Here is a 26,174-nt window from a genome sequence, read left to right on the forward strand (position 1 = left end):
AGGAGGCGGGAACCGGCGGACAATCAAACGACATTTAATACTTCAAAATAAACACAAAACAGCGCACCAGCCCCTCACGGACGACTGATGCGCTCAAATAAAAACCAAAACACAACTAAAAGCCCAGGCCTGGTCCTCTCTCGTCCTTCACTGTCGTCGCTCCAGTTTTATATCCTTCCATCTCCTCTGTGGGACTCAAGACCGGTGGTGGGTCGCAGGTGTAGCGGATTTCCCAATCACTCCACCGGCCTCACTCGTGTTCCCACATCCCTCGGCCCCGCCCCACTCGTCACAGAAATCATCTCAAATACGTCACTACACGTAGGGAAATTTCAGAATAACAGTAAGCTATTAAAGGTGCAAAGAAGATGTTTCCTCACTGTGGATTACTCCTCAGTCAGCTGCATCCAAAACAGAATGAAAGTGTTTAAACATACAATAAAATAAATCAATCTTTTCACAAGCACAGAATAATTGAGCTGGGTGAGGAAAGTCAATAAAAAAAGCAAATAAACATGTGAAGGGAATGCTGATGATCAGCTCATCTCTTCCTCACTCATCATCGCTGAGGCTCCTCTCTGACTGCTCCTGAAAACAAACACACGATGACATTACACACACATGCGGACCACAGATCGCCCCACGGCAGAGCTCCAGCGACCCGCGTCACCCCCAAACCACACCTGACTGAACATTACTCCGCAGAGGCTCATTATTCGTGGACTGAGCAGGTTACTGAATGTGCCTCCTTATTTCTGGATAACGAGACAATCTCACACTGACTCATAGGCCTTGGTCACACAGTTCTGACATATACACACTGACTTTTTATGAGGATTGATGTTCAGACATGAAGCAATCACACGACTGAAAGAAAGCACATGTGAAAGCGAGAGAAACAGACTTACGTTTTCCTCTTGAACTGCAGCGGGTGGAATAAAGAGAGAGGAATTAAAGCTAAGTTTCAGTGCACAGTAAATCCTTTTTTTTTTGAAAAACGATTCCCTCTGGGAAATGCATAACATCTCAAACACCTCTTAGAAGATTAAAGATAAGGACATGTGGCTAGGCATCTTTAAATCTGTTTATATAGTTTTTAGAGGCTGTCTGTGGGATACATTTTGAGTGTAAGCACCTCTTTGCAGGTTAGCCATCCCATGAGTGCTTAATCAAAGCCTGTTTTTCATTTTGTGATAATATCCTCCTCAAGTATATTCAATCAAAATGTCAATGAATGCACCTGAGGTTTCTTACAAGATGTCTAATTAAGCTAAATGTCAACCGGCTAAACAGACTGTATCAATGACAGGTCTAATTGATGAGAGAAATGGCTGACTTACGTTCTCCTCCTGTTCTTCCTTGCTGTCATCGTCACTGACCACAGGCTTTGCCTTTCCACGACTTGGTCTCTTCTTGCCTTTGGCCTGACATCTCTCGTCCCGTTTACTCAGCTTAATTTTCACCTTCACTGACTTAGCTTGGATTAAAAAATATATGTAATTCATATACAGTAAAACAAAACAACTCCACAACAAAGAAGAGATGTAAATACAAATTAGCTTATAGAAATGGTCATGTTTACTGAATAAGACCCATATTGTTTTAAATTTTACTCACATCTATTAAAAGCCCATCTTTCACATTGCCACCCACATCTTTCTTATTCTCAAATTACTTTGCTGTTAACTTGTTTGCTTGATCAAATGTAAACTGAATACTAAACATTAAAAACATCAAGAATTCCTTAGGGCCAGATTCACTAACAGCTTGCACAAGCGCAAAATGTCTTTTGGTAGGGCTGTGAATGTGTGGTAGGCAGCGATTTGATTCGATTCACGATTAAATTCGATTTGATTCATTTATAACGATTCAACCCTGCATTCAAAAGGATTATTTAAATGCTTCCCCTAAATTCTTTAAATGCTTAGTCAGGAGGCAAATTACACCAGCATTTATGGTTAGAGAACCATAGGTTAGAGAAAAAAACAAAAAACCTTTTGTCTATCATTAGATGCTAGTTTAATGATGCTATGGCATGACACGGCATACGTAAAAATGTATGTAAGCAAAGATTTAAAAAAAGAGCTTTAAAAGTATTATGTATAAGCTAACATTTTGTCACACTAGGGGCGAAGCCATCATTTCAGAAGTGACAGGAATGTCAAATATAATCATTTTATGTAAATAGCCTATGTATTATCATAATTATTATTATTTAATTTTTAATTTAAGGAATTCTCTTCTTTTTTATTACTTTTAATTTGCTGTAAGAAAACAAATACACTGCTGGACAATAATCAATCATTTGTAATTGCAATTTTTTTCCTAATGGCAAATTTTATGATTGTTTTATATAGGCTACTACATTTAATTAGCTATTATTTAAATTTTCTGCACAGAATAAGGTAGAAAATATACTTTATAGTTTCTGTACTGTAATAAATGATGTCAATTAGCACTGCATCATTCATAAATGTTATTTATTTATTGTGTTTTTTTTCTGCTTTTTATTCAGTTTAGCTGCAGATATAGCCTGGCACGTCTATGAAAGCGAGATCACTTCTCTTTCAGTTTGAAAACTTCTTTATCTCATTTTCAAAAATAATAAATAATAATAAAAAAATGCTATAGTAGCTATTTAACTTTTCCTCTCCATCAGCGAATGATGATTATGAGAGAAAATGCACCATTGTTTCTTTGCTAAAGCAACAAACACTACTTTCATGCATCTGATTATCAGATAAACCTTGCGCTCTTATTTCAAGGTCGTTGTTAATGCTGTGGTTATTTTAACAGTTTCCTTCGTACATTCGGTTCATCAGCATTGTTAAAACACATTTATCATTCAATGGGACTGTGCGTATGATTTAGACACTTACATTTCTGCTCCATCCATGCAATATATACGCAGCTTTCGACTGCTCATGTAACACCGTTGGTAAGATGCAGAGAGCCATTGACAAACTACAGAAAACTGTCTCAGGTTACGTATGTAACCATAGTTCCCTGAGTAGGGAACGAGACACTGCGTCCTCTAGGGGTCGCTTTGGGGAACACCTCGTCGTGACCTGTGTCTAAAGCATACATTGAAAAAACACCAACTTGTTGGCCTCTGACGTCACTACCAGCACGACTATAAATAAGCACCAGGTGAGCGCGTCATTATCTTCTTCGTCTGAAGCTTGCGTCCGAAGCATGGCAGGGAGTTAAAGGACGCAGTGTCTCCTTCCCTACTCAGGGAACTATGGTTACATATGTAACCTGAGACAGTTGCCTTTTGAGGGAACTTCGAACTGCGTCCTCTAGGGGTCACTTTGGGGAACAGTATACCCACGCCGCCATGCTGAGGGGAGTGCAGGCCAGTATCATGGCGAGCACTAAGTACCAAAGCTACCATTTCCATGGGAGTTGCCCCTGGGACGTTTAGACGGCTGTCTGTGACAGTACCCCTTACGGCCAAAAGGCCTAAGCTACATACCCAACTTAATTGTTAGGGCCTCGGCCCAGGGTAGAGCTGAAGGCTTGGAATCAGGAAAGATTCCTTTAAAGGAATCAACTAAGAACCTAGCATTTCTACCAAGTCTTGCCTGTCACACAGGGGCTACCGCTAGCTTACGCATAAGCTTGCTGAAAGAGCTGTCTCGACAGTTCTCTAGTAGCAACACCTTGTTTAGATAGGTATCCTCGGATACCTAGGTGGAGTGGCGCCCAAGATGAACGGGGCTTTTACCAACTCAAGAATGGGCACGAAGCAACCGCGCAAAGCCCTCACCATATAGGATTTTTAGAAAGAATGCAGAATACTAGCGTGCAAACTTACCACAGTGTGGATTTCAGAAAATGTGCAAAGACTTCACGTGCACAATTACCATAGCATGGATTTTCAAATACTGTTCTAAGGAGGGGCTCTCGTGGCACTCTGATAGAGCAGCTCATAGATGGAATGTTGCATCTCAAAACTGTATGATTGAGAGTCATCTACTCGATCTATGTAAACAATACTGGAGCGCTCTGGGGAAAAAACAGAGAACTCAGTCTCATATGCGAGGAGAACTCCGAGCTCAGAGTAGCGCGCTCATAGGCGTCCCTTTTTTGGAAAAGGGGAGCGCTGCTAAATTACCATGAGAATCACCCAAATAGCCCCTCATGTTGAGGGAAGCGATGCTTGAGGTGTATAAACAAATACACACTGGCTGAATGGAGCCCAAGGAACCAAGGTCTAATCATCTCAAGAAAGGGAACGAAGCGGAGCGCGAAACCCTTATCGTACAAGATTTCAGAAAGTTTGCAGAGTCTTGCGTGCAAACTTACCACTTGTGGATTTTTAGAAAGTGCGCAAAGTATTCACGTGCACACTGACCACAATGTGGTTTTGTGAATATACACAAAGCTTAGCGTGGGTACTTAAAGGTTCCTAAGCATCACAGAGGCACTGAATCTCACGGGAGAGGGAAGCTCAATTTTACAAACCTTGGGCGAGGGAAGCATCACCTGAGGCAGCATATACAAGAAGACTTCTGTAACTGCCACCTCCACTTCCTGCTAGATGCGACAGCACCCCTAAGTGGCCAGGAGTCCCCTCGGGGTGACCTGGCCGGACATCCATGAAATTCCTTGCAGTGCTGTGCCAGGCCTGATGATCAAGGAGGCTCCCTCAGAGACCTGTGATCTCAGCCGCCTAATACCGGAACATGAAGCCGGATGGCTGGTGCTGGAGAGTGTTTAGTAAACACTGTAACTGAGCACTGCAAAGGAAACTCACAGAGTTTATTAGTAGACACGTAACCACCAGCAATTAAATACACATAAGTATATACAGAGAGGGTTACATTTACTCACCCACCCTCCTGCGCTGGAGCCCCGCACAAGGGGCGCCTCCTTTTAGTCTGGACCATCAGTCTAGTGGTTGCTATGAACATAGAACCATAAAAACATTATAGGTCCAGCATAGGAGACTGTTATGCGAGAGGTTTCCACCTAACTTCGATCAGGTGGAGAGCTGGTGGTTACAGGGGAATTAGGAAGGGGAGGATAAAAGCAGAAGTTAAAAATTCCCAAAGGGAACAGGTAGATAGCTCGGTATCACTCCGATTCGGACGAGAATGCTGCCTCGTCTAGATCACACCCCTTAGGTTCTGCTTACCTCCTAGTGACCCACGATTCCTCTAACACCTGCCCGCAGTTGGGGGAGGAGCGCGAGTTGCAACACGCCTTCTGTGCCCGTCTTTGATCCTCAGATCGAGACAGGCCAGGACCCCTATGTTGTTCGGGCTCAGACCTGGACCTTCGTGGAACGAAGGATCTGAAAGCAGCAGAGCGCGCCTTCGTCTCCCCGAACTTCTCAAATCGCTGTCTCAACGGAAATACCGAAAAGTTCAGAGGGCGAAACCTGAGCATCGAGGAGAAAGCATTTTCTTTCCTCCCGATGTCTGCCAGGTTCATCCACAGATGTCTCTCCGCTGCCACCATGGCCGCCATAGTCCTGCTCATGGCGGAAGCGGCCTGCTTGGTAGCACGGAGAGAGATCCGTGGTGCGGCTTAGCTCAGCTACCTGATCAGAAAAAGGCCCCTGCCTCTATCCAGGTCTCTTAGCAGATCAGTCTGATATGCTTGAAGCACCAGCATTGTGTGTAATAAAGCCACAGCCTGACCTGCTACTGCGTATGCCTTGCCATTTAAGCAAGATGATTTTCTGAAAGGGCTTAGATGGCAAGGAGGGAGATTAAGAGAGGATGTTTCCCCTGCAGAAAGAAAAAAATTCCACAGATAAAATTTTTTTATAAATTATTTATAAAAATTTTTGCTCTTTCTACATGGGGCATTCCCTCATAGCCGCTTTCGCGCATCACCTCAATGTTGGCAGATTACTTTCATGCTGAAACCGATGGATGCGAGAAGAAAACGGCATCTTTCATTTCTTTTTAATCTCTGTATGGAGATCATGCAGAAATGAAAGGCTCACCTGAACTGGAGGGCTATGGTCAAAAGGTCATTTTCGCTCAATAACATCCAACAGCTCTACATACGCAGGGCAGGAGAATTGAGAAGGCTCAGCCTCAGCTTCTTCACCATCCTCAAATATCTCCTGCTTTTCCTGGGTAAAAACCCAGCAGAGCACTAACCTCAGTATCAGAAAGTGTTAAAGATATAACATCATCCTCCCTAGGCTCTCTCTCGTCCGCCGCCGTTTCTTTTTTTACGAGCGCGAAAGGGAAAGTCCCTCTTTAAACCATTCAGACAGATCCACCTGTATTCTCACGAGCTCATTCTCTTCCATGCCTCAGCGCGGACAGGTCCTGAACCGTGGGAAGCAGATGGCTGCCTCTTTTCCCTTTTCTTTCAGAAGAGAGACGAACGGGAGCGGAGCTTTTTCCATTGAAAAAACGCTCAAAATGCACGCAGATTACCTCCTCAAAGACATTGCGTGCGTGCTCTTCACCCAAAAAAATGACGCAAAGATCATGTGTGTCATCGGGTGACAAATAACGCCGACACTGATGCGCACATCGTCTAAACGCTTGTTGTCGCCATGATAAACAGAGAAAGATCGCCCTTACCGGTTCTTTCAGATGCATGCTTCAAACAAAACAGTCAAAAAGATGAAGAAGATAATGACGTGCTATCCCGGTGCTTATTTATAGTCACACCGGTAGTGACGTTGGAGGCTGTCGCCGGCCAACAAGTTGGTGTTTTTTCAATGTATGCTTCAGACACGGGTCACGACAAGGTGTTCCCCAAAGGGACCCCTAGAGGACGCAGTGTCTCGTTCCCTCGAAAGGGAACTAAAACTACTATTACTGGCCACGAGTACTAAGGAGAGATCACACATCAGCTGAGTCAGAGTCGAACAGAGTGCGAGCACAATCCTATGACAGTCTCGGGCAGTAATAGTGGAGCATGTGAAGGAGAGAAGCAAGGCACGAACATTGTTCAAGGTCTCCATTAATTTGTCCGTGTATTAATTTAATGTGTATATATTTTGAAACCATTGAATGGCTATAGAAGTTGCGATTCATTCGATTCTTAGCGTTTTAAATTGTCAGAGATCTGCGATTCATGATTCAAAAATCATGTTTCAAGATCAATGCATATGCATCGTCATGAGCATATGCCTCCTGAATGACTCCTCTTGCACTGCACAGATTTTTGTCCAAACAGACGTTCTCAATTGAGAATGTTTCTCCCCTAATACCACTTGTGACTGACTAGCAAGTAGACATCAAGTTCACAGATGTGATATAACTAAAGCCTTAAGCCGCCTTTATACTATTTTCTGACATTTGCATACAATTGTCACATTTCATGATGACAATATTATTTCACCCATATTTCGATACATACAGAATAATGACAGTTATTTAAAACATAAGACACTTTACTTGCATTCAATATGCTTTATATGTATGCAAAATCACTTTTGCTAATTTAATTTGATGAATGGAAATAATTGACTCCAGAGATAAAGTGGCTTTATGACTATTTAAAAAAAAAAATTGTTTAGGCCTTTGATTTGTGCCACCCAAACATCCTACTTTAAGAAAGAAAAGAAAACTGCACTTCTTAAGCAACTGAAAGGGGCATCTACAGCTTCAGTTTATCAATATCAGTAAATTGGTCCATAGTTAATGAAAGATCTTACACTCTTCCTCTGATTCCTCCTCATCATCGTCATCATCATTGCTGTCATTGTCGCTCTCCTCCCTAGCAATCTTTTGTCTTGCACTCTTGAATACTGACTGCAGAACAATGGAGTCCTCATAGATCTACAAAAAACAAAGGCTTTTTTAAAACAATAACCTGAACAAACAAAACATACAGAAACAAATTAAGAAATAAGTCTGTAATCTGTATGTCAATACATTTCTGAATATATTTAAAACCTGGAAAGGTGAAGCAAAAATAATAATAAAAGCATAATCTGCAGCACTCCTTTCAAATAAAAAGTATTGCTAAGAACAGGATACAAAGTTTATTATATTTCTACAGTGGTCTGGACTGCATCTCCAGATCGTGCTCATTTCAGAAAGGATGAATTATTGATTTCAGACAAACAAAATCTGGTCAGTAATCCCGTAATCCTCTCAAAAATACACAATGCAAAAACCCCAATGAAAGTACTGTGTAAAGAAATCTGCATAAATAGATCTGAAATATAATGTGCAGTTCTTATAAAACTTTACATTAATAAGTAATTACATTATCTGGGAACGGGCATTAAGGAAGTTATTCAGATAAACCCAAAATCCAAATTTTATAATGCATGATAGCTATTCTTCAAACACACAACAGTGTGTATTCAGGTCTTTGTTCAATAATGGCATGCTTAGTATTTGCATGTATGATAAGCACTTCATGGAATTAGTGTAACATATAATCACAACAAAATGATGATGTAGTTCTGCGAGTTCATACTTAAGACAGTAATGGAGATTGTTTAATCCATTTATTCACCCACCTGAGAGCACTCTAGATTATAAGTCTGAGCATTGTGACAAAGCAGCATGACGTCTTTCTCCAGATTGCTTACACTCCTGTACTTATGGTTACGCACACGCTCCTGGATGAACAAGAACACTTGTTACACCAAAACATTCTTCACCTGTAGGGTTCAGCTTTATCAACTGAGGAAATTGCCAGCAGAAAATAAGAGCCTCGGCATCATCAAATTAATACGAAAAACATGTAAGGTGAGTAAAGCAGCCCATTAGAAGTGTGAAAACATCCGTTTATCTGGCCTTGCATCAAAAACCAATTCTCTGTTGTAAGGTAATACCGTTATCGTCCAGTGTGCCAGTCCGGATTGTACTGTAATGTGTCACAGCAGAACATATAACATGTAAAGTAAAGGTCACACTGAAATAAAAGACGTACTGTAACTCACTTACCTTGATCTTCTTGAAGTCCACTGGCTTCCTTATCAGTTCATAGTATTCAGGGAGCTCTTTCCTGGAGGGCAGCTGCACAAAGACCTCGCTGAGCTGACGGGCTGATCTGTGATCAGAGGCAGAGATTGAGGGTTATCCTGATTTCCTCTGACTGCAGACTGAGAGATAAACCAACCGATTTCCAACTTGCGGAAATAATGTCAGACTGGTTTACATTATCATCATACTGGTGCTCTACTGAAAATTAACCCTCAAGCCCACCCCAAGCCAACAGGAGACGATACAAATCTAAATCCAGGACAACAGGAAATGATATAAAGTTCTCTAGAAGAAATATTTCTTGAGACATACTGCCAACAAGAAGTGTTTTTTTTTCTGTCTCATGGGACCCTGACATCTGCCCATATCGGTCTGTAACAGTTACTCCAATATTCACAGTGCAGATGATTCATTATACTTTCAGTGATTAAATCAGGGCTTAAATTGGTGCAATTATGGTGTGTCGACCTTCATAAACACCTCAATTTATAGTTTCTGCTGCAGATGCATGTTTAGTGTTAGTCTAGGGGTGCAGACTGCAGCACAATGCTAAACAGCTTGTAGACTCGTAGAAGCTTAGTATAAGATTTCTGAACTGGCAGCGCAGCATGCCAACTACAGTATGTCATTATTATGAACACATCCAGCAACTAAAAAAAATAGTTGCAATATCAATTGGAGAAATTCTACTGTAAAGGACTTATAGGACAAAATAAGGTGTGCAATCATTTTAAATATTAAAATATTTTCTCCTATCCTGACTTAATATGTAAAGAGAACTACAAACAAGCCATCTGTATATTGGAATGTACCAATATTAAAATCTGAAAAACGTGTTATCTGATTTTTTTTTATGCTATCCAATTTTTAAATGTATACTATTTTGTCCAAATAATCATAATATTATAATGTACATTTTGAAAAATGGATAATCATTTATTAGAGATTTTTTGAACAGATTTACTGATTTTTTTTGTAAAATAGAGAAAATGTGCATGCACAATTAAATATATAATTGGACACAGATCAATTAAGATACATAACTAATATTGGCCAATAAACAATACTAGAACTGACTCTATGGTCCTTAACCAGTGTCTTAATGAAATATTTCACCCCAAATTTAAATGACTCCTCCTCAGGCCATCCAAGATGTGGATCAGTTTGTTTCTTCATCAAAACAGATTAGGAAAAATTTATAATTGCCTGTACATAGCTTGCTCACCAATGGATCCTCTGTGAATGTGTGCTGAAAAAAGATTTCAAACAAATGATAAAAACATCATAATAATAATTCACGCGAATCCACCCCATCAATTAATACCAACAAATCCATCATTAAAGTGGTTTAATTTAAAACCATCACTTCTGGTCAAAATATAAGTCCATAATCCATAATCCAGTAAAAAAAGATTTTGTCCACTCACATCAAAATCCACCAACACATTTGTGTAGAACTGTGGACTAGTTTTGCTTGTAAACAGTGCTTGTTCTTGAAAACCATTTAAAGTTAAAAATGTCTTAATGACATTTTTTACAAACATGTAGCTGGAGTCATGCATTTTTCAGCTGTTTAGACGCTTATTTTGATGGCACCCATTCACTGCAGAGGAATACTAAACAAGTGATGTAATTCTTCAAATCTGTAACAGTGAAGAAACACTCTCTTCAGTTTAAGGGGTAATACTATCTGCCAACCAATGGCCTTAACCCTCCTTCATAAAACCTGTTTGAAAACAGTCAGCGCTAGTGACAGAAATTACATGCTTCGAGTTGAAATGCTGAAAGCATTTTCTGCTCTCTTGTTTGGGATTAGTCTTGAGAGTGTGGCGCTGAGTTTCTAGTCATTTGAGGACAAATGAGGCTATTCTTAGTTTTCACTTTATGTTACTCATCAAGTCCCACAGCATCATAAATTTGAAATAATTGCCAAGAAAGTCTGTTTCAGAAAGCTTAAATACCACCTAACTGGCATCTCTAGATGTCTTGGTTTAAATATGGGCTAGATTAGAGAGCTTTGTAAAACTACTGCCCATGTTCAGACAGCAAAATTATTATTCCACAACTGTTATGTGCTATTAACTAGAAGACCAAAAGAGACAGCCAGCATATCAATCTGATGAATTACCTTCAATTTGTGGGATTGCATCCTAATTGGGTGACACATCAAGCTATGGGTTTTTTCCCTGACAAGAGGCGCCTGTGTAATTCCAAATCCTCCACTCTGCTGAAATCAAACCAATAGCGAGTGTGACAAGACTTTCTCAGCTGCACCACAATTTGTGTGTCACTCTGAAGCTGATTTGAAATTCTCAGAGGGGCATGACAGTCCATTACCCAACATCCCAGTGCATTATTTAGTCAGACAATTAGCTAGCTACAAATAAGAACACTGATTAACCAACAAAAACATTTGATTAAATTAAACTTATTAATTGCCAATTAATCAACTTAATTGCAAATGTGTTCAGTTAATCATCTGAGCAGTGAGGGAGCAAGATTTCCCATCATCCCACATCCCTGACACAGGTGCACCACATGCAAACCAGAAATTATTCACACACCCTTTGCTTGTAAAAGCATGGGCTCGATAGACTCAGGCATAACAGTTTCACTATAAATAACGTATAAGGTAGTTGCAAATACTTTGACAGTGTGTTTAAGTACAACAATGACCAATGACCATCGTTCAGTCTCTCTGAAAGGGTCTTATGTAAGATGTCTATGATAACTGTGACCAATATAATTGTAAACTAATCCTAAGTACTGTACTGTACTGTATGCTGCTGAACAAACACTACGTATTGTAATTTGAAGTATATAATCACCTCGATCCGTACAATCCATAAAAAAATATTTATCAAAAGCGCATATTATTGCATTATTACAAAAAAGTGCATTATTACAATAATACAATTTCATATATAAAATACTGTTCAAAGGTTGCGTGTTATTTGTTCCGATTTTTTTGTTATAATACATATTTATAGATATTTAGATATTTGAGAGATATTCATAAAAGATTTCCATTTCAAAGAAGTTCTGCTATTTTGAACTTTCTATTCAAAACATCCTGAAAAAGTATAATTGTTTCTACAAAAAATATTAAGTACCACAATCATTTTTAATACCAATACTAATAAGAATTTTACCTGAGCACCAAATGAACACTACGGGTGCACAATATATATTGGCCGATGATTAATGCGCATCTCATCAATAAATCCAGTTATCTAATCAGCAGTAAATACAATCAGGTGTGTGATTTCACACAGAGCAGCTGTAACTACACGGAGCCATTGTTAACTGACAAGCTGCGCAAATCCAAGTTGATAATGAACGTGGATTTGTAGTGTAGTGAGTAGTAACAGCTGCTCTATGTGAAATCACGCACCTGATGATATTAACCGCTGATTAGATAACCGGTTTTACTGACGAGATGCGCATTAATCATTGGCGATATATATCGTGCACCCCTATGTAACACTGTCACTGAAGCCCTTCACATTTTAAAATAGATTAAAACAAAAAACAGTTATTACAAACTGTAATACATATTTCACAAATTACAGTTTTTTCTGCATTTTTCATCAAATAAATGTAGCCTTGTTGAGCATAAGAAACATATTTAAAAAAACATTTTAAATAATCTCACCGACCTTAAAAAAATGAAAAAAATTGCATTCATAGTGAAAAAAATACCATAACTTTTTTTTTTTGTAGTATATTTGCTTAAATTTTTAGATTATAAATAGCTCTGTGAATACGCTTTTAAATTCTGAACGCACATTTTGCATTTTTAACTTTAATGATTAACTGATGGTTAATTTGAAATCACAATCGGTTACGGACATTCTTGAGAATTGGAATATCTTCATTTTCAATCGTTAACAGTTATGTTCGGTGAACAAATCAACTGAAAAGACCACTATATATGTAAAACACCATGCAGCAAACACCATTTTTTTTTAGCTGGCTGCAATTAGATTTGACAATGCCTACATCCTACATGACTGCCCTCACTTACTTCACCTCATATTACTTCTGGATGTTACCCCAGTGAGGAGTCATTCCACATGGAATATCTTGAATACAGTAACAGTGCCTGTCAACATACTATTTGTCTATCACCACATTGTGAATTCCTGGAACATTTGAAAACAGTATGTTCAGCACAAAGCCACTGTGAGTTCAACGGTACATAATTACATTCCAGATATTCCAGGTCACTTAACTACACATGAGCGGCCAGTTCAAAGAGTCACCTACAACAACACAGAAGGCTGAGGAATGGGTACGCACTATGAGCCATTCGTGGAAGGTTAACAGCACTTACGCATCTCTTTAATTGATGACTGTATCAACGATGGCATTCATCTGTTTTGTGACTTTGGGTGGATTTGGGGAGAGCTTCTCTGCTGGAGGACGTCCTCTTCTCTTCTTGGCTTTGTCTGCATCCTCACGCCTCATGTCTTTGTCCACATGTCTCCTACGCTTGCGCCTCTTCAGCCGTATTTCCTCCTCAATTTCTTCCAGGTTGCCAACCTCTATAGCCTGCCAGAGGTCATGTTCAACAGTTAAGGCGACGTTGGGTAGATAATGATGTAAAGATACATTTTCAAGAGAAATTGATAAGTGAAGAGAAATTATAAGAAAAGTAACTGTTGATCACTAGATTATATTTATGGTCTACTGGCAATTTCCATTTAGATATGCGTCATGATTTCAATATATATTTGATCCACCAAAGAAAATTTGCCCAGGCACATACAGCATTTGGGACTGAATCCTCTTCATCTAAATCACAAGCTATATCAAAAAGATGCCAAACTGAAAAATGCCATAACTATGATTCTGATTTCACTGATTAGGCTTCTCTGAATGACATGGATATTTGGTCTGAGGACTTCACCTCCCTATAGGCAGCCATAAAGGCCATGCTCTTTATCATAAACTACATTTAGAAGTGAAAGACACTACTGACTACATAGAAACTGACTATGGGCCCTGAATATGGAGCCGTTTGGACTTTCATCAGTCTCACAAACTGACATGATTGAGATCAGCATTTGTGCAGAACTGCTCTATATTATATCCATCTGTCTGGCATCTCTTTTCCATCCTGCCTTCAGTGAATATACTGTATGGTTCACTGCATTTGTGCTGTTGAGTTTGGCCTGCCCCTGCTGTGAAGCAGAATTATACAAGTGATCCTGCTGAGTCATGTGTGCACAGTAAGACATTAAAACTCACAATATGCCCCAAAACATTTGCAATTCCACTACGAATTAGCGAGACTCCAGAGTAAAACCATCAACTTCCAGAGACGAATCCACTCTCTTTGAAGAGCAAGAAATGTGTATCTGTTGTTGCTTTTTTGCGCTTCTTTAAGATTTGCTGTAAAACTCAATGGTCAGTTATCACAATACAGAAGACCTGATCCTCAGAGCAAAGTAAATCAACACACCTGTTATGCAGCTGAGCCAGAGCCCTCATTTGAGCATAATGTGTATGCACAGAGCCAGAACAATGAACAAATAAACAGACCCTAAAGAGTATCCACTTTTAAAACCAAAACTCGCACATAAAAACAAATTAATGCGAGAGTTTCAGTGGTGCAATTTTGATTTTGGCTCTCTACCAAGACGTTATGCAAGAGGGTCCTGGCCTATATCCAACCTAACATTGCATGTTGTGGAGAAATTCCCAAATTAAATAAATAACTAAAACAATCAGTTTTGAGTTTGTACTTGCCATTGATTCAAAATTCAAATGCTAAAGTCCTGTTCTAAGATACATAAAATGGAAGTATTATGCATGCTTTTTAGCACCACACCAATTTTGTGCATTATCCACCTGGTCAGCACAGGGGGTACACATCATGTCTGAGATCCAGGGTTCAAATACCGGCTGTCTGCAGAGACACCTCTGGCTGTGTTTTAGTAACGCTGAGCCAATAATGGATAACCCCCTCCTCTATTACCTCAACCGTTGTCATGGTGAGGTCGCACCTGTGGGTACCGAACTAATCTGAGGGAAACAAGGGTGTGCTCTTGACATTATGTGATACTGGGGGTGCAGACTTCAAAATCACAGACTGTGTGGGTATAATCTATAAGTTGTCGAAACAAGACAATGAAATACACATACATTTATTGGAACAAAACCGTATTATTGTGAAATCTCATTAAAATTTATAATAACCTCTACATTTAAATTTGTTATTTATAAATGTTTAATTTTCAGTTGCCATTACTTAAAGGAGTCATGAAGTGAGAAACCAAAATTCGACATATAATACGTCACTGTACTATAAAAACATCCTGTAAGTTTCAGAACTCAAAACTTTCTTGTTATTCTAAAATCAGCATATATTAAAGGGAGTCTGACAAAATGACAGCTTTAGGAATGTTCTACTCCAGGGGTTGGCAACTTATGGCACACGTGCCAACGGTGAAATGCAGAGGGATAATCCATGGCACGCGAGCAATGGAGAAAACTGCATACTGATGTACATTTTGAGCTAATAACTTAACATAGTCACACAGCCAGTCAGGAGCTATAAATACTAGGGAATGCCTGTGTGACGGGTGCACATAATAGGCGCATCAGATCAAAGTCTCAGCGGTCTAACAGTGCTTGTCAATGTCAAAATGATTGAGAAGGCCAATCAAATCAAAGTAGGCATGGTTTACTGTTCACAGAAGCAGAGTGCGAAGCCTCAGTTTAACGATAAAGAGAACGAGGTAAGAGCGAGGTAATCATTTAATATTAGTCAACTTTGCATTTTACATTTTATCGATACAAAATTTTTGGTGCAAAAAAAATGAAAATTTGAAAAAAATTATTTTATTGATGCTGAACTTTAACAAGTGTATTAGAGTTCTTCAGTCAAGAGGAGTGAGTTATTATACTCTGTGTTTTATTTTATTAACAATGATTGAAAGTAAACAGTTGCTGGTCCCCAGTAACTTCCATATTTTTCCCCTACTATTAAAGGATTGTTTGGTTAACCACATTCTTCAAAATATATTATTTTGTGTTCAGCATAAGAATAAATAAAAAATAGTACATGTTTGAAAAATCATGACTGAGTAAATAATGACAAAATAAAAATTTTGGGGCGAACTGTCCCTTTATTATCAAGCAGCAGAATGTTAAGTTCTGTCCCTTTAAGATGTGTACGCATTTGTTTTTGTCTCAACTGTTTACTTTCGCTTTAGACATTAACTGTGTTTATATGTAAGTCTTGTGTGGTTTTGACAGTATTAGCGCAATCAGACCATAACTAAGTAATCAGGTGCTGTTTGACCGGCCTTTTATCTAGTTTATGGACGCTTCGGTTGGACACACTCTGAATAAGCACATAAATTAAGTTAACCAGAAAAATAAAAAATGCCACGTCATGCCGAAAAGGTTGCTGACCCCTCTATGATATAGATTTGCACATGTAGTGTTTACGAGAGAGGTGAACACACAGGTCTACGTAGATACTAAATGATAAAGATTCCATATTCGGAATTAGTGCTCTGTATTTAACCCATCCAAAGTGCACACACCCAGCAATTAACACACCTGGAGCTGTGCGAAGCCATTTATGCTGAGGCGCCCGGGGAGCAGAGATTATTAAGATTGGAGAGAGCACTGTCCATTCACTCCCCCCACAATTCCCGCCGGCCTGAAACTCGAACTTACAACCCTTTGGCCATGACTTACCCAAAGACGAAGCTATGCCGATTATACTGAATCCAACAGTGTTGCAACACAAATAGGAATGCCCCCTAATAGTCAAGTAACCGTTAGTCGACGAAAAGAGGCTTGGTTGACCAAAATTAGATTTTTCGCTTAGTTGCAGAAAAGAAATAATAAAAATCCAAAGGCAAAGTCACACAGTCCGTGTCAGACAGATTTCTAACTGCTGGTCTGTGGTAATACAGTACATTGAATGATACTATCATTCATTGTCGTCGAATATGGCTTATCATCTGAAATATGTTAGTAGCAGCAACTTTAAATGGCTGCTCAATCTAATGTTAACCTAGAAAAATGTGTGTTATTCAAGTGTCTGTAGTGTGGAAGCAGAACAGTAGCACACTCACTGTGTGACAGATGGAGGTGCCAGTGCGCTCACAAATTAGTCATTTTTGGTCATACAGATAAGAATAATACATCTTTCGAATTCCTAAAGACTCTAAATGTATTTGTGTGCACTTGAAATAACAACAAAACATTGTGTATTTGTAAAATAATGAAAGCAAACAGGATGCGCTTTCTGCCGTCTCTGTCACTGTGAACTTGAGCGCGAAACTCTGAAACTCTGTCTATACTTGCCTTACAGACATGAAGAATATATCTATAGAGAATGAAATGTATCCTTTCAAATTAACCAATTCAAATAGAAAACAAATATTCTCCGATTATGTAATCTGTATGAAACATGTGTGTGCATCAATTACTGTGGAGATTCTCTCAGAGACTGTTAAATCGAATACAAAGTAAGCCTTAGATTATCAATAAATTATTAAAAGGTTAATGCAACTTCCTTACTGATTTACCATGACACATTCATAATCATTACTTCTGCCGCTGTGCTGGGGCAAGCTTTGTGCATGCGCTTGAACGCTTTTTAGGTTATGTATTAAAGGCTCATTATTATGATAAAAAAAAAAAAAAAAAAAAAAACTTGATGCATTAACATTACATTACATTACATTACATGACGCTTTTATCCAAAGCGACTTACAACCCGAATTCCGGAAAAGTTGGGACGTTTTTTAAATTTTAATAAAATGAAAACTAAAGGAATTTCAAATCACATGAGCCAATATTTTATTCACAATAGAACATAGATAACGTAGCAAATGTTTAAACTGAGAAATTTTACACTTTTATCCACTTAATTAGCTCATTTAAAATTTAATGCCTGCTACAGGTCTCAAAAAAGTTGGCACGGGGGCAACAAATGGCTAAAAAAGCAAGCAGTTTTGAAAAGATTCAGCTGGGAGAACATCTAGTTAATTGATATCAGGTCTGTAACATGATTAGCTATAAAAGCTTTGTCTTAGAGAAGCAGAGTCTCTCAGAAGTAAAGATGGGCAGAGGCTCTCCAATCTGTGAAAGACTGCGTAAAAAAATTGTGGAAAACTTTAAAAACAATGTTCCTCAACGTCAAATTGCAAAGGCTTTGCAAATCTCATCATCTACAGTGCATAACATCATCAAAAGATTCAGAGAAACTGGAGAAATCTCTGTGCGTAAGGGACAAGGCCGGAGACCTTTATTGGATGCCCGTGGTCTTCGGGCTCTCAGACGACACTGCATCACTCATCGGCATGATTGTGTCAATGACATTACTAAATGGGCCCAGGAATACTTTCAGAAACCACTGTCGGTAAACACAGTCCGCCGTGCCATCAGCAGATGCCAACTAAAGCTCTATCATGCAAAAAGGAAGCCATATGTGAACATGGTCCAGAAGCGCCGTCGTGTCCTGTGGGCCAAGGCTCATTTAAAATGGACTATTTCAAAGTGTAATAGTATTTTATAGTCAGACGAGTCCAAATTTGACATTCTTGTTGGAAATCACGGACGCCGTGTCCTTCGGGCTAAAGAGGAGGGAGACCTTCCAGCATGTTATCAGCGTTCAGTTCAAAAGCCAGCATCTCTGATGGTATGGGGGTGCATAAGTGCATACGGTATGGGCAGCTTGCATGTTTTGGAAGGCTCTGTGAATGCTGAAAGGTATATAAAGGTTTTAGAGCAACATATGCTTCCCTCCAAACAACGTCTATTTCAGGGAAGGCCTTGTTTATTTCAGCAGGACAATGCAAAACCACATACTGCAGCTATAACAACAGCATGGCTTCGTCGTAGAAGAGTCCGGGTGCTAACCTGGCCTGCCTGCAGTCCAGATCTTTCACCTATAGAGAACATTTGGCGCATCATTAAACGAAAAATACGTCAAAGACGACCACGAACTCTTCAGCAGCTGGAAATCTATATAAGGCAAGAATGGGACCAAATTCCAACAGCAAAACTTCAGCAACTCATAGCCTCAATGCCCAGACGTCTTCAAACTGTTTTGAAAAGAAAAGGAGATGCTACACCATGGTAAACATGCCGCGTCCCAACTATTTTGAGACCTGTAGCAGAAATCAAAATTGAAATGAGCTCATTTTGTGCATAAAATTGTAAACTTTCTCAGTTTAAACATTTGCTATGTTATCTATGTTCTATTGTGAATAAAATATTGGCTCATGTCATTTGAAAGTCTTTTAGTTTTCATTTTATTAAAATTTAAAAAACCTCCCAACTTTTCCGGAATTCGGGTTGTACAATTGCTATATATGTCAGAGGTCGCATGCCTCTGGAGCAACTAGGGGTTAAGTGTCTTGCTCAGAGACACACTGGTGTTTCACAGTGGATTCGAACCCGGGTCTCTCACACCAAAGGCATGTGTCTTATCCACTGTGCTAACATATACTGATATAGTGCTCAAGAAACACTTCTTCTTATTATCAATGTTGAAAACGTTGTGTTGCTTAATATATTTAATATATATATATATATATATATATATATTGAAATTATAATACATCTTTTCAGGATTCTTGATGAATAGAAAGCTCAAAAGAATAGCATTTATTTGAAATGAATGGAAATAATTATTTGTGATATTATACATGTCTTTACTGTCACTTTTGATCAATTTAATGTGTCTTTGTTGAATAAAAGTATTATTGTTTTCTTTCTTTTTTTAATATGGCAACTTATGGTCATAGGCGCCGATTTATGTTTTTCTCCGTGGGTGCTCAAGGGCGCACGCCATTTAAAAAATAAAAAAAATAGACTAGGCTATTCCAAAAATATTGCATTTCAGAACCTTAAGCTAATGGACAGCGGCCGATACAAACAAACACAACAGCGTCACTTCTCAAAAGTACAAACAGGATTGGAGATGAAAAGTTTAACTGACACATAACCGCTAATGCGTTCAGCTTCTTGGGAAATTAATGTTTTGTAAATATTGATTAAAAAACTATTGCGAAAGGACAGCGTTTCCATTAACCGATTGTTGCGACTAAAATAATGAGTTTCTGGGAATGTCTACCTCATTTATGTTTCGAGGTTTCTTTTGATAGTGGCATGGCTTTTCTTTGAGGTTTCGAATCCATTATTCATATAGGCTAAAAAAATATTTTTTTATTTTATGTATTTAACAAAGAACTCGTATTCTGTCCAAAAGTAGGCTACTTTTGTGTCCATTAGTTTTTCCTCTTTTAAACCGCATATAGGCCTATACTTGAGACGAAAAATGTTCCCATTTAAACCCTGTTACGAACTTTAAGGAGTCTAGGGAATGTACCGTAACATTTACATTTTAACGTACTGCTGGGTATGAAATGAGGTGGAAGAACATGACAGACAAAACTTTGAAAGAGAAAAAATACTGGACGTTTATTCACAAAAAGCCAAAGCCACTAGATCCAGTAAAATAACAATAATAATGTGCGCTATGTACAAGGTGAAAATGTAAACAAACAAACAATAAAATGGGAAAAGAACGAAAGCGGCGCCAAAGGAAAGAACAAAATATAAGAAAACAATCCTTAATCTAAACCTAATCTAACCAAAGCAAAATGTAGAAGATAAACCGAAATCTTTAGTGCATCCGGCACCTTAACTAAACTGTATAACAAAAACAGAAATACAATGTGTGGCGCTCACTTCTTACCTAGTGTGTCTATACAATATGTACAGTGTATATCGCGATATACTGACCTGCGTTCTCTTCCCTCTGTACTACCAGCTGTTACTCAAGGTCTCATAGCGAACGAATAACATAGACAACACATCAAGATCAAAGCACATAGCTTATTATCTGAGAGGGCACTTGTGGTGGATGTCGATATATCAATATTAATAGGTTTGGCTTTTTTTTATAACAAATCTGTCCATTTTAGTCTGATTAATGATTAGTGATTACGGAAAGCAGTAAATGATTACATACTCGCACGGCACTGTATAGTGGGGGATGGGATGTTTTCAGAAACGCTGTGATTGGTGGATAGGATATGGAACATGCATGCGACTGGTTATGTCACTGTCACTGACAACAACATAACCAATCACAGTGTGGCAGACGCTTCATAGCGCCAACTGCAATGTTTAATTTTAAATAAATGTAGCCTACTGGCAGTCTGGCACTGGCACACTTGGGTGCTCATTTTCCGTGGGTGCTCGGTATTTTCCGTGGGTGCTCGAGCCCCGGAGCACCCACGGTATCGGCGCCTATGCTTATGGTGGTAGGTAAATGCCAGGAGGTTGGGGACAGATACTGATTTCCAGGTTGAGCCATATGATGTGATTTATTTTATTCTGCCCTCCAGGCCTTGTGGTGCTTAAATGTGTCTTGTCTTCCCTCTTTCTTTCTCTTTTCTCCAAATGTTCGCTGTTCTTGAAATATGATCATATATCTCATCACGTTTTCATGACCAATTGAAACTGAAATTAACCGATGCCAATGCAGTTCCAAATCTTGCAGTTAAAGGTGTGACGTGACAAATTACTAAGTATGGTGTCCCATACTCAGAATTTGTGCACTGCATTTCACCCATCCAAGTGCACACACACACACACAGCAGTGTGTAGTGAACAAACAAACACACCTGGAGCAGTGGGCAGCTGTTTTTGCTGCGGCGCCTGGGGATCTGTTGGGGGTACAGTTCCTTGTCTCACCTCAATCGTAGTATTAAAGGTGAAAGAGAGTGCTTTGGCCATTCACTCTCCCACCTACAATTCCTGCCTGTACCAAGACTTGAACACAGGACCTTGGGGTTATAAGTTATAAGACTCTCTAAACATTAGGCTAGAGTGCCCCATTAACATTTTGGACAGAAACATTTTTTTTTATAAAATATCTGAAAGCTGAGTAGTGCGTAATGCATCATATCCAAGTCCTTCAAAAGAACACTTTTTTATGGATCAATTTGATCCCAGTATGTGGGCAAGAACAAAACAATGAGAACAGTGAAATCGCTCAAAGTAACATGTACTTCTCCTTTGACTTGCCCACACTTGGCTACAGTATCGCACTGGAGATGCATTAAAAGAGTTCCAATTAGTTTATTCCCATTAGTAGTTGGGTCAAGAATGCTTACTACCATAAAATTATCTTTTCTCAACTTTGTTGAATCACTGGAGACACCCATGTCATCTTACTGTAGCCTCAAGTGTCCATTTCACACTGAAAACTAATGACTTGGCTGTCAGTGTGAATGACACCTTTTCAGCAGCAGAAGTACTATGGGTGACTGACCTTTCTTTTGAACATACACATATACACAACACACATAATGTACATACATATACACTATTTAGATTTTATATCACACAAGGCAAGGACAGATTTTAGGCTGATGGAAAATGCCCTAGACTGATACGAAATCTCTCACACCTCGCCACAGACTTAATTTTCCCAACACAGTTGACTGTTTGCTAAACTCTGTGCAGTCAAGTGTCAAAATCAATTTATTGAGCCATTGAGCTCTGCGATGGGGAGATGGTTCGTCATAATTTCCTGTGTAAAAGCAATCTTGGAGAATGATTTCAAGCATCAAGAAGAAACAAAAGAAACCATTTTTGTGTGTGGAGACTAATTACACAGTAGAGTTGTGTCGATAGAATATATATTATGAATTGATGATAGCCAGTGATATTGCCTTGTGGCTGATGCCACTGATAATAGCAAGATGATTATTAGTAGTAGTAGTAGGATTACTAGCCTAATAATAATAATAATAATATCTAATAAATGTAAGGTCTTATTTCTTCCATTATATTTATTTTTCTGTGTTTTACAGTGTTGCCCATTATAACCAATCACACACGATTATGTTGAGCTTATGAATGCAATGGCTTATCAGAGGCGTTCAAATGAGTCATCGCAGAAACAGCTGAGATTTGTTGTTCAGCGCACACTAACTGAATTCTGACTGGCGAACTCTCTCATCATAAACAAAGTGCAGATGTATGTGCAATGTAAGTACAAAAGATTTATTCATCATACAATGTAGACAGCTTTACTGATTATAACCGAAGTGTAGACTGAGTCTGAGTGATGATGTTCTTTGCTAATGTAAATATTCTTTGCTCGTTTTCTGTTGTTGCTTTTTGAAGGAAATTTAAGCATTATAGGGGTGTGACGAGACACTTATCCAATGAGATGAAACGAGACACGAGACTGGGATCAAGAGAATGAGATTGGGACAAGATTTTTACACTTTTTTTTTTTAAAGAAATCCTCAATGAGGAAATATATATGGAAAATAGTCTTTCATTTAACTCAAAAACACAAAATGCTAAGAAGTGGGTGCATTTTGAAATCAGCTTGCCCTTTATGAAATAAAATGTCTATTTTGTAAAATTTTATGCTTTAATCTTTCTGTATTCTGTATTCGGTTAAATTTTTCTAGACTCATTTTAAATAGTTAAATTAAATTGTATTAATTAAAAAGCATGTCTAATTAATTAAAACCATGAAACTTATACATTTTCAAATAAATTTATCAAAAGTTTTAGAAGGCCCTATGAAATTTGTTCTCAAAATATTATTTATATATTGTATTTTTTACCAAATTCTGTGTTTTAGCATTTCTAATTATTTGAATGCATAAAACAACTTCTGTGTTGTGTATTTACATTTTTCTCTTATCAAATGAAGGCATAAAACATTAATTTAATTTATCATTTAAAACATGGAAGAAATGTTTTGAGTGATTATTCCTTCAAAATAATGTTTTGTTTCATTTTAGTAGTAGTAGTAGTAGTAGTAGTAGTAGGCTATGTACATTCTACTGAAAATAGTTGTAGGCACAATGTCTTCAAATCTGACTTCTATTTTGACGGGTTGTCGTGAGGTTGTCACCACGAGAGTCACTTGCGCTTCAGTATGCGTGTAACGTTAGTACATGAAATTGTGCATCTGGGCCATTCATTAAAGGTGCAATGTGTAGTATTTACAACAATCTATTTACAGAAATGCAATATGATATATATAACTGTTTTCAGAGGCGTATAAAAACCTTTCTTAATAAACTGTTATGTTTTTATTACCTTAGATTGAGCTATTTATGTCTACAAACACCGTGGGTCCCCTTACATTGAAATGGTCGCCACCATGTTTCTACAGTAGCCCTAAACGGACAAACTGCTCAACAGAGCGCGTTACGTCACTTTGTTGTTTTTGTGAATAAAACACTGACACAATGATGAACAAGTACATTAACATTCGCAGTAACATTGATTTATTTAATAATTAAGTAAATATAATTCTTTGATTTACCTTTGTAAAGAAATCTCATTGTTCTCTGCTTTCTTTACCGACGACATCTTTACCTGTGTCAGCCACCGTAGCTCCTCTGAAGGGAGGGGTGAGCTGGGGACTGAGCCGCTGGTCACCGTTAGATGCCGCTAAAAATAATCTTTTAAAATATCTAATTAAAATATCTTACATACAACTACTGATGAACAAGCCAGTGTAATGCAAATATATCTGAAAGGTGTGCACAAGGATATCGTCATGTTCCTGTGAGACCACCCCTAAAGCATTATATTGGTAACTTACAATGTTTTATTTAATTTTCATCATATTAAATACAAATGTTTAATATATTATCATGTTAAAATTTAACATGTTAGATACAAATTGAACAGGGTGATACGGCTGGCAGTCATATGAGGACACTATACTGTCAACAAGCACCATCTTACAGATGAGATGTTAATCACAAGATGTCTTTTGAAAAGAGAAGAGGTGTGGCCTCTGCATCCTGGCCAAATTTGCCAATTGGTCTCTGACCATCATTGTCTCTTAACAATCCCCATATCTACTGATTGACTTCATCACCCTGTCTCCTCTCCACTGATAAGCTGGTGTATGGTGGGCTTTCTGGAGCACTATGGCTGCCTTCGCATGATCCAGCTGGATGCTGCACACTGGTGGTGGATGGGAGATACTAGTGGTCGACCGATATATCGGCCCATGTTTGGCATTTATCAAATATCGGTATCAGCCGATAAGTTTTTCTGCTTGGCTGATGTGTTCGACTTTTATTTGGATGGTGAGCACACAGTGCTTACACTCCCTCTTGTTTACTGTCATTAACAGTTCTGTCTTATACGGATAGAAGTATGCCTAATAATCAGATAGAACGGCTTAACCAAGTATTATAACAATTGCTTTTATATTATTAGTAATAAAAAGGCAAACATTATAATACTTTCTCGTTTGCCATCAGAATTAAGCCAATATGCATTTATATACTTTGAACAAATCTTTGAATGACTAATGAACATAATGAAAAATACTTTGTCATCTAAAGTATAAGTATGTTTATTTAGCACATTTATTTTTTTTAATCCATTGTCAAATGATTTCAAATGTTATTTTAATAATAATTTTTTTTAAATCATAACGGCTTTATATCGCTATCCCAACCCAACCCCTCCACCCCCACCCCTGTATTGGCATCAGCTGTCCAAAAAACTATATTGGTCGACCACTAGAGATAACGCCTAACTCCTGTTAAGTGCTTTGAGTGCCTAGAAAAGCACTATATAAATGTGATGAATTGTTATTATTATCATTTAGTCACATTAAAAACATTAGGCTACTTTTAATTGGCCATGAAACTAAGTAAATATATAATTAAATACATTAGCACAATAATATTGTTTATTGGCTATCTCACAGGGTGAAGATATGTTGATATGAAAATTGAGCATATTGCCCAACAACACTATCACACGGTAAACATTTACTCACACTTTCATGGTGCATTTTACTTAAAGGTGAAAAACAGTGAGACACCAAGTAAGATTATTTTCACGGCCCAAATCACCTGTCAAGCCACAATAAAAGCAAGGTGGTTCTGATAGCTTTAATCAAAGTCTTTTTCCATTCCATAAAACTAACAGACCCCACATTGTTGCTCCAAAAGATCTGACTGCCATGTGTCGAACTTCCTTCCTCTCTCAGTATACTTTTACTCCACAGTGGCTCTCTGTTTACAAGGAACTGGCTGCACATATAATTACCTCCCTTGCTGCTTTACACCTTCAGCCTCTGTGCTCGAATACAGTTTTTCTCTTGTTACCTTCCAGCCAAACCCTGTAGCAGACGAACCCTCACCAAAGAACAACCGCAGTGCCCTGAGGAAACAGTTTCAGCACTTATTATCGACTGCAACA

General features: G+C 38.4%; 1 protein-coding gene across 1 annotated transcript; it reads right to left on the bottom strand.

Annotated features, from left to right (window-relative positions):
• Positions 1-331: 331 nt before the first annotated feature.
• LOC132141046 (probable global transcription activator SNF2L2) lies at positions 332-24,389 on the bottom strand. The gene is made up of 5 exons (XM_059550203.1): positions 24,268-24,389; positions 8,886-8,991; positions 7,640-7,763; positions 1,341-1,477; positions 332-588 (listed from the first exon to the last, which is right to left on the bottom strand). The coding sequence occupies exons 1-5, from the start codon at positions 24,312-24,314 to the stop codon at positions 553-555; spliced, it is 450 nt and encodes a 149-aa protein (XP_059406186.1). The 5' UTR covers positions 24,315-24,389; the 3' UTR covers positions 332-552.
• Positions 24,390-26,174: the final 1,785 nt, after the last annotated feature.

This window comes from Carassius carassius, chromosome 5, assembly GCF_963082965.1.
Source record: "Carassius carassius chromosome 5, fCarCar2.1, whole genome shotgun sequence".
Taxonomy (NCBI): Eukaryota; Metazoa; Chordata; class Actinopteri; order Cypriniformes; family Cyprinidae; genus Carassius; species Carassius carassius.